This window comes from Harpia harpyja, chromosome 15 (genome assembly GCF_026419915.1).
Source record: "Harpia harpyja isolate bHarHar1 chromosome 15, bHarHar1 primary haplotype, whole genome shotgun sequence".
Lineage (NCBI taxonomy): Eukaryota > Metazoa > Chordata > Aves > Accipitriformes > Accipitridae > Harpia > Harpia harpyja.
In genome coordinates, this window is record NC_068954.1 from 29,338,340 (window position 1) to 29,346,806 (window position 8,467).

The 8,467-nt window shown below is 64.3% G+C and overlaps 1 protein-coding gene across 1 annotated transcript; it reads left to right on the forward strand.

The window, feature by feature from the left end:
- Positions 1-16: 16 nt before the first annotated feature.
- Positions 17-8,467, forward strand: LOC128151942 (dynactin subunit 2-like). Its single transcript, XM_052809808.1, has 14 exons — positions 17-90; positions 1,186-1,254; positions 3,599-3,695; positions 3,807-3,868; positions 6,344-6,442; positions 6,525-6,685; positions 6,798-6,942; positions 7,026-7,091; positions 7,171-7,209; positions 7,332-7,409; positions 7,554-7,625; positions 7,741-7,843; positions 7,962-8,053; positions 8,141-8,467. The coding sequence occupies exons 1-14, from the start codon at positions 55-57 to the stop codon at positions 8,225-8,227; spliced, it is 1,206 nt and encodes a 401-aa protein (XP_052665768.1). The 5' UTR covers positions 17-54; the 3' UTR covers positions 8,228-8,467.

An 8,467-nucleotide genomic window follows, 5' to 3' on the forward strand; every position in this document is an offset into this window, starting at 1 on the left:
CCGGCCCGGCCCCCCCCCCCCCCCCCCCCCGGTCCCCGTTACCGGCCCCCGGCCATGGCCGACCCCAAATACGCCGACCTGCCCGGCATCGTGAGTGCAGGGCCGGGCCGGGGGGGAACCGGGGGCGGCGGGGGGGGGGCCTGGGGGAGAATAAGGGGATCAGGGGGATTTGGGGGGGGGGGTCTGAGGGGGTTGAGGGGAGGTCTGAGGAGATTGGGGGGGTTCTGAGGGGATCCAGGGGGGCTGGGGGGATCAGGGGGCCTGCAGAAGAATGAGGGGATCAGGGGGATTTGGGGGGGGGTCTGAGGGGATCAGGGGGTCTGAGGAGATCGAGGGGGGGTCTCAGGAGATTGGGGGGGGGTTCTGAGGGGATCCAGGGGGTCTGAGGAGATCGAGGGGGGCCTTGGGGGTCTGAGGGGATCAGGGGGCCTGCGGGAGAATGAGGGGATCAGGGGGATTTGGGGGGGCTGATGGGGTTAGGGGGGTCTGAGGAGATTCGGGGGGGGTTCTGAGGGGATCCAGGGGGTCTGAGGGGATCAGGGGGCCTGCAGAAGAATGAGGGGATCAGGGGGATTGGGGGGGTCTGAGGAGATTCAGGGGGGGTTCTGAGGGGATCCGGGGGGTCTGAGGGGATCAGGGGGTCTGCAGGAACTGAGGGGGGTCTGGGGCAACTGTGGGGGCTGAGGGGATTGGGGGGGCTCTAGGTCAGTAAGTGGGGTATTTGGGGAGACTGGGGGGGTCGGGGGAATGGAAAGTGTTGGAGGGGGCACCTGGGGGGGATTGGAGGCATTTGGGGTGTCGGGGGGGATCTGAAGAAGGTGGGGCAGTTAGTGGGGTGACTGGGGAGCTGGGGGGTACTGCGGGCTGTCTGGGGGGCGGACAGGCATCTCTGGGGGGGTTGGGAGTAGCGGGGGTATTTGGGGTGATTGTGGGAATCGGGGTCCCTGTAAGGGCCCAGGGCGTTTGGAGGTGTCAGGGGGACAGGGGCAGTATGTGGGGGGGTTTGGGGACATGAGGGGTGTCCAGAAGGGATGTGGAGTCTATGGCGGGGGGGGGGGGGGGCAGCTGCTGCGGGTGTCTGTGGGCTGAGGCGGTGTCAGAAACTGTTTGGGGGTATTTGATCATAAATGGATAATAAATAGCTGAGGAGAGCTGGGGTTTCACCGGAGCCCGTTTGTGCCCCAGGCCAGGAATGAACCTGACGTCTACGAGACCAGCGACGTGTCCGAGGATGACCAGGCCGACTTCGAGGCGGTAAGGCCTCACCGGGGCCCCGTGCCGTGGGGTGGGGGCGAGCGAGCGAGCGTGCCCGTGCCCCCCCATCCCGCAGCCGTCAGGACCGGCACCGCGGCAGGGAAACAGCTCCTGTCCCCGCACTTGTCCTTGCACTGCCACCTATGTCCATGTGTCCCCCCACCCCGGCAACGTGCCACCCCCATCTGGGCTGCCACAGGGTGGTTTTGACGTGGGGTGACACCGGGGGCCCCCTTCTCAAGGCTGGCACGGCACGAGGGGTGCACCCGGGGCTGCACGGTGACTCCCCGGCTCTGCCGGTGAGGCTGAAAGCTGACGGGTGCTCGTGGATCACGGCCCAAATGGCTGCCCAGTCCGTCCCCCCCCTGCCCCCACTTCACCAGCACTTGCTCCCAGTTGGGCCGAGCTGGGGAGGGGGCAACCGGGCCTCGGAGGCGAGACCCGGCTTTTCCCCACGGTGCAGCCAGCATTTTGTGGGGGACGCGGGGTCGGCACGGCCCCACCACGCTTGGGCTGGCGTGGCACCGTGCGCTGCACGCAGGGCAGGGGCACGCCGGGCACCCACCCCCCAATTCTGAGGGGGGTAAAGAGATCCCGTGCGAGAGCCAGGGCAGCAAGACGGACTGAAACGGGTTGTTTCCACCCCAAGTTGCCCCCGTCAGGCCTCGGTCATGCTGAAATGGTGCCCGAGAATAGAGCGGTGCCGCACCAGTGAGTCCCCCCAGTGTTTTCCCTCCCGTGTGGCCTCACTGCAGGCAGGAGGCGAAGGGTTGACGGGGTTTTAATTGCTGTCATCTCCTCTCCTGGGAGCCCCTCGCGCAGCTTCGTTGTGTTTCTTGGCTCTCGCGCGCTGAACTGACCTGAGTTTTCCCACCGCTCTTCCCCTCCCTGCTCCCCACCTTGCCTGGACACTAGTTTGCACAAGTAAGCCCGTTCGCTGCTTCTGGTTTGGCATGCCGTTTGGGGTTGATTTTTGCATGCGGTAGATGTGCACGGGGTCCCGTAACCGCTGCCTGTTGCCGTGTCACCCGGTCCCAGCTGTGGGTCACCCCGCCGTGGGGCACAGGGGAGGCAGCCGGCAGCGGCTGTGGGTCCCAGGGTGCGACGTGGTGCTCCCACCACCCCCCCGCTCTCCCTTGCCTTCTTTGCATCTGCCCTGCCTGACTGCACGTCCTGCCTTCCTCGTCCTTCGGGACCCCCAGTGACCCCCTGGCCCCCCCACGACGGGTCCTGCAGGGCCGGGCAGGACATAGGCAGGCGAGCGGGGCTGCGCTGAGGCCCCATCCCTGCTGCCAGCACAGCACGGGTCTGGCTGCTAAGCAAGGGACAGCTCGTGCCCCTCCAGGGACGGGCATTGGGGTTTTGCCCCCCCCCAGACCCCAACTGATGCCTCCCTTCTACCCCTGGGGACCCACCAGGCATTGGGCTGCTCCATGGGGGCCCGTCCTGCCCCAGGCTCTGCCCACATCTCCCCCCCCGGGGGAAAAGAAGAGCCGGAGGGAGGTTATCAGAGCGGGGGCTCAGCTGCATCACCCCCAGACTCTGGCCACCCCCTGCTCCCACGCTTTCTCTGGGCACCCTGAGCACCCCTCACGGTGGCCACGACCAGCGCGTCCCCGGCTGTCCCCAGCCCCGGCTGCCCCGGCGTGCCCGGCCGAGGGGTCCAGAGCCCACCGCTGCCACCGCTCTCGCAGCCGCTGCCCCCGCCGCTGCCCTTGCCTCTGCGCCGGTGGCCCTCGCGTCCCACGTGGCTCCCGAGCCCTCACGTGGGGCCAGCCCGGCAGCAGCCTCGGCACAGGGACGTGGGAGACAGCGGGCCGTGCATGGGACAAACCTTCTAATGCGATTTTTGTCTCTCTCTCGCCCCTCTCCTCCTAACCTTGCTCTGGCTTTCTCACCTCTGGGAAACGCAAGGAGCTGGTAAGAGCCCGTCCGTCGGCCGCCGTAACCCTGCGCTCTGCTCGCGGGCGCTCGCCGCTGCCTCCCCCCAGCCGGATGACCCCCTCTAACACTGCTAGCACTGCTCCCGCTGCTCTCACCCCTTCTTGTCCATCCGCAGCGCGCCAGGGCTCCCCAAAAGCGCTTCAGGCCCTGGGGACGTGCCACATCCTGGACAGCTCTCGCTGCCCCGGCAGACCCTTTGCTGGGTTCAGTCCCTGCGTGTCAGTCCCTGGGGGCTGTGCCCCTGTCCTGGGGAGGACGGGGCTGCCTTCGTTCCCCCCCGTTACTGTCCATCCTTTCCCCAGCGCTGGCCCCAGACGGCTGCCGGTGCTGCAGGGAGGCGGCAGCTCTGCCGACAAACCCTCGTGGCTGCCTCGTCCCTGACGCCGAGCGTTGTGTGCAGGAGGAGCTCACCAGCACCAGCGTGGAGCACCTCATCATCAACCCCAACGCCGCGTACGAGAAGTTCCGGGACAAGCGTCTGGGCACCAAGGGAGTGGGTGAGCCGGGGGGTTCGGGGAAGGGTGGGCTGTGGGGACCCTGAGCTGACCCCAGGGAGGGCACAGCCACCTTGGGTATTTTGGGGTGACACCCTGCTCTTCCTCTTCCAGATTTCTCCGATCGCATCGGCAAGCCCAGGACAACGGGCTACGAGTCTGGGGAGTATGAAATTGTGAGTCCAGAGCACATGAGGATGTGAACCACCCCAGTGCAAGGTCCCTCGTACCACTCGCCCCACAGTGACGTTCCTGCCCAGGGCCACAAATCACCCAGAATCACAGAGGGGTGGAGGTGGGAAGGGACCTCTGGACCATCTGGTCCAACCCCCGTGCTCAGGCAGGGCCACTTAGACCCCCTTGCCCAGGACCATGTCCAGGTGGCTTCTGAATATCAAGGATGGAGACTCCACTGTCTCTCTGGGTAACTTGTGAGAAGAGCTGGGCTCTGTCCTTTTGGCACCCTCCATTCAGGTATTGATAAGATCCCCCAGAGCCTTCTCTTGTCCAGGTTGAACAGTCCCAGCTCTCTCAGCCTTTTCTCATAGGAGAGATGCTCCAGCCCTGTCAGCATCTTTGCAGCCCTCTGTTGGACTCTCTCCAGTATGTCCATCTCTCTCTCTTCTGTACTGGGGAGCCCAGCACTGGACACAGCAGTCCAGGTGTGGCCTCAGCAGTGCTGAGAAGAGGGGAAGGCTCACCTCCCTCGACCACAACACTCCTAACGCTGCCCAGGACACCATTAGCCTTCCTTGCTGGATCATGTTTAGCTTGGTGTCCACCGGGACCCCTGGAGCCTTTTCCAGAGAGCTGCTTTCCAGCTGGGTGGCCCCCAGCATAGACTGGTGCCGGGGGGCTGTTCCTCCCCAGGAGCAGGACTTCCCCTTGTTGAGCTCCATGAGGTTCCTGTTGGCCCATCTCTCCAGCCTGTCCAGGTCCCTCTGGACGGCAGCGCGACCCTCTGGTGTCTCAGCCACTCCTCCCAGCGTGGTGTCATCTGCAGACTTGCTGAGGGTTCACCCTGCCCCATCATCCCGATCATTAATGAAGATGTTAAAGAGGATCGGACCCAGCATTGGCACACTGGTTGTTACTGGCCTCCAACTAGACTTTGGGCTGACGATCATCACCCGCTGGGCTTTGCTTTTGGGGCAGTTTCAATCCACCTCACTGCCTGCTCATCCAGCCCAGGCTGCAACACCTTCTCTTGGAGGATCTTACGGGAGACGGTGTCGCAGGCTTTCCTGAGGTCCTGGTAGACAATACCTGCTGGTCTCTCCTTGTCTACCAGGCCAGTCACTTCATTGGAGAAGTTGATCGAGTTGGTGGAGCACGACTTCCCCTTGGTGAAGCCATGCTGCTTGCTTTTCATGTTTTTTCTGTCATTCATGTGCCTGGAAAGGGTTTCCAGGAGTAGCTGTTCCATCGCCTTCCCAGGGAAGAAGGTGAGGCTGACCGGCCTATGGTTCCCTGGGTCCTCCTTCTTGCCCTCCTTGAAGGTGGGGGTGACATTGGCATTCCTCCCATCCTCTGGCACTTCTCCGAGTCACCATGACCCATCAGATTATTGAGAGTGGCCTTGCAATGCCATCAGACAGATTCCTCAGCCCTCGCTGGTGCATCCCACCTGTGCCCATGCACTTCTGTCTGTCCCATTTCCTTAAGCGTTCCCTGAGCTGATCCTCTTCCACCAAGCGTACATCTGCCTTGTGCCAGCCTTTCCCTGGACGCTGTCACCGGGGATTCCTGATGGCCGGTTGGGCCGGTCGAGATAGAGGTGAAGGTGGCCTTCAGTGCCTCAGCCTGTCCCGTGTGGGATGTCCCCAGGTTCCGCACCTCGTTCAGCAGCGGCCCCCCGTTTCCCCTCGCCATCCTTCAGGTACCTGGGTGCTCGCAGAAGCCTTTCTTGTTGCCTTGGACATCCCCAGGCAGGTTGAGTTCCAGCTGGGCTTTGGCTTTCCTAACCTCCTCCCTGGCTTCTTGGGCAACGTCCCTCTCCTCTTCCCAGGTTCCCTGCCCCTGCTCCATCTTCTGCCTCCTTCCTTTCTGTGTCCGGGTTTGGCCGGGAGGTCCTGTTCACCCAGACAGCCTCCTGGCTTTTTTGCCCGACAGCCCACCCGTTGGGATGGAGTGCTCTGGAGCTTGGAGGAGATGATCCCTGAATACCAACCAGCTTTCTAGGGCCCCTTTTCCCTCCATTGCCTCATCCCAGGGGACTCTTCCAAGCAGACCTTTGAAGAGGCCAGAGTCTGCTCTCCTGAAGCCCAGGGCTGTGACCCCCCCCCCAACTCCTCCCCACCCTCAGCATCCCGAACTCCACCGTCTCGTGGTCCCTGCAGCCCAGGCTGCCTTTGACCTCCACATCCCCAACAAGCCCCTCCTCGTTGGTGAAGATGAGCTCCAGCGGAGCCCCTCTTCTCGTTGGCTCCTCTGTCACTTGGAGGAGGAGGACGTTGTCATCGGTGCCCTTAGGAGCCTCCTGAGCTGCTCTTGTCCTGCTGTGTCGTCCCTCCAGCAGGTCTTTTTGAAGATGGGCAGGCACCGAGGGGAGTTGGGTACCAGCATCCTACCCACCACCCCCTGCCCTAGGTGCCTGGTGCGTGGGCAGGCCCTGAGCCCCCGCCTGACCCCCCCCATTCCTCTCTCTGCAGCTCGGCGAGGGTCTTGGTGCCAAAGAGACGCCCCAGCAGCGGTACCAGCGGCTGCAGCACGAGGTGCAGGAGCTGGTCAGGGAGGTGGAGCAGATCCAGGTGAGCATCACCTCTCCCCTGGGGACCGGTGGGGAGGCTGTCCTGGGGGGGGTGACACAGCCACCTTTCCTCCCCCCTACAGAGCACGGTGAAGGAGACGGCAGTGGAGGAGGAGATGATGCCCATGGCTTTGTCCAGGCAGATCGAGGGCCTGAAGCAGCAGCTGGTCTCCGGCCACCTGGAGAAACTGCTGGGTCCCGCAGCAGCCATAGACTTTGCAGACCCCGACAGCGCCCTGGCCAAGTGAGTGGGGTCCCGGGACCTCTGGGGTCGCAGCTCGGGGAGCGGGGGGAGGATGGCAGCGTCCCCGTGGGGTGGTGCTGGGGCCCCGTGCCCACCTTTGCCCCCTGCCCAGGCGCCTGGTGCAGCAGCTGGAGGTGGTGAAGTGCAGCAAGGCGGCACCGGGGAAGACCCCCACCAAAGCCCTGGTGCCCACCAGAGACCTCACCTTTGAGCTGTACTGGCAGCCGGAGCAGGACCACTTTGCCCAGACGGCCAAGGTGAGCATGGAGGGGGGGGACAGACACTGCACCTGACCCCAAAATGGGGTGTCCTGCCGTCTCACCCCCTCACCTCCCCCCAGATCACGGAGCTGGAAAAGCGGCTGGCGCAGCTGGAGGCGACGGTGCGGTGCGAGCCCGACAGCCAGGTGAGGGGCCAGGGGTGCCTGCCCTGCCACTCTCCTGCCCCCCCATCCTGCCCCACTGATGCAGTTTCCTTCCCCACAGAACCCGCTGTTGGTGGGGCTGAAGGGCACCAGCCTCGTGGTGAGTCAGGCAGGGGCTGGGGGCGTGCAGGGTCCCTTTCCCCCACTCTGTGCTCATAGCACTTGGGGGGGGCAGCCCGTGGGTGCTGCCGTGTCCCCCCTCACCCTGCTCTCTGTCCCCAGGAGACCGTGCAGGTCCTGCAGGCCAAAGTGAACGTCCTGGACGTGGCTGTGCTGGACCAAGTGGAAGCCCGGCTGCAGGTGAGGGGGGGGTCAGAAGGAGGGAACTGCACGGTGGGTGTCAGGAGGCCATGGGAGAGCCATGGGATGGCAGCGGCCAAGGCCATGAAATTGGGGGTGGGCAGTGCTGGATTTGGGGTCTCACCTCTGCTGCCCCCTCCCCAGAGCGTCCTGGGGAAAGTGAATGAAATTGCCAAGCACAAGGCAACCGTGCAAGATGCCGACACCCAGAGCAAGGTAAGAGCTGGAGGGGAGGGCCCCCCCAAAGGCAAGCCTGGCGTGGTGGGGGACATATGGAGCCCCCCCTCCAGACTGTGCTCACCCCCCCTTCTTGCCCCGGCCCATCCCCCAGATCCACCAGGTCTACGAGATGATGAAGCGCTGGGACGGCGTGGCCAGCACCTTGCCCAATGTTGTGCAGAGGCTGCTGAACCTCAGAGACCTGCAGGAGCAAGGTGAGGGGCTGGAGGGGATGTTGGGGACAGTGGCATGGTGTCACTGGGAGCATCTCGGGGGGGGCAGGGGTCGTGCTGCTCCCCCCCCACCAGCACTAAGCTTTCTCCTCCCTCCCAGCCATGCAGTTCGGGCAGGTCCTTGTGCACTTGGACACCGCGCAGCAGGAGATAGTGGGTGCTCTCAAGGACAACACCGTGCTGCTGGCAGAGGTGGGTCCCACCAACACCCGCTGGGCTGGAGTGGGGTCCCCGTCCTGCCCCCCCTGCTCACCCCTTTCCCCTCTCACACCCCCCCAGGTCCAGAAGACAATGAAAGAAAACCTGGCTGCCGTAGAGGACAACTTTGCGAATATAGATGCCCGTATCAAACGGCTGCAGAAGTGACGGCACCCTGGAGACCCCTCTGCACCGGGCATCCCTGCCCGCCCCCGGGGCCCTGCGACCCCCTGGGTATCACTCCCTCCCCCCGCAGGTACCAGCCCCTGCTTGTATATACCCTGGCTCTGCCCCCCTGCCCAGCCTGGGGGCTGGAGGGGTCCTCCGCACCCCTCCATTCCCACCTAAGGGGGGGGTGTCTCTGTACTCCCCCCCGATTTACCCCAATAAACAGCTCAGCTCAAAGTG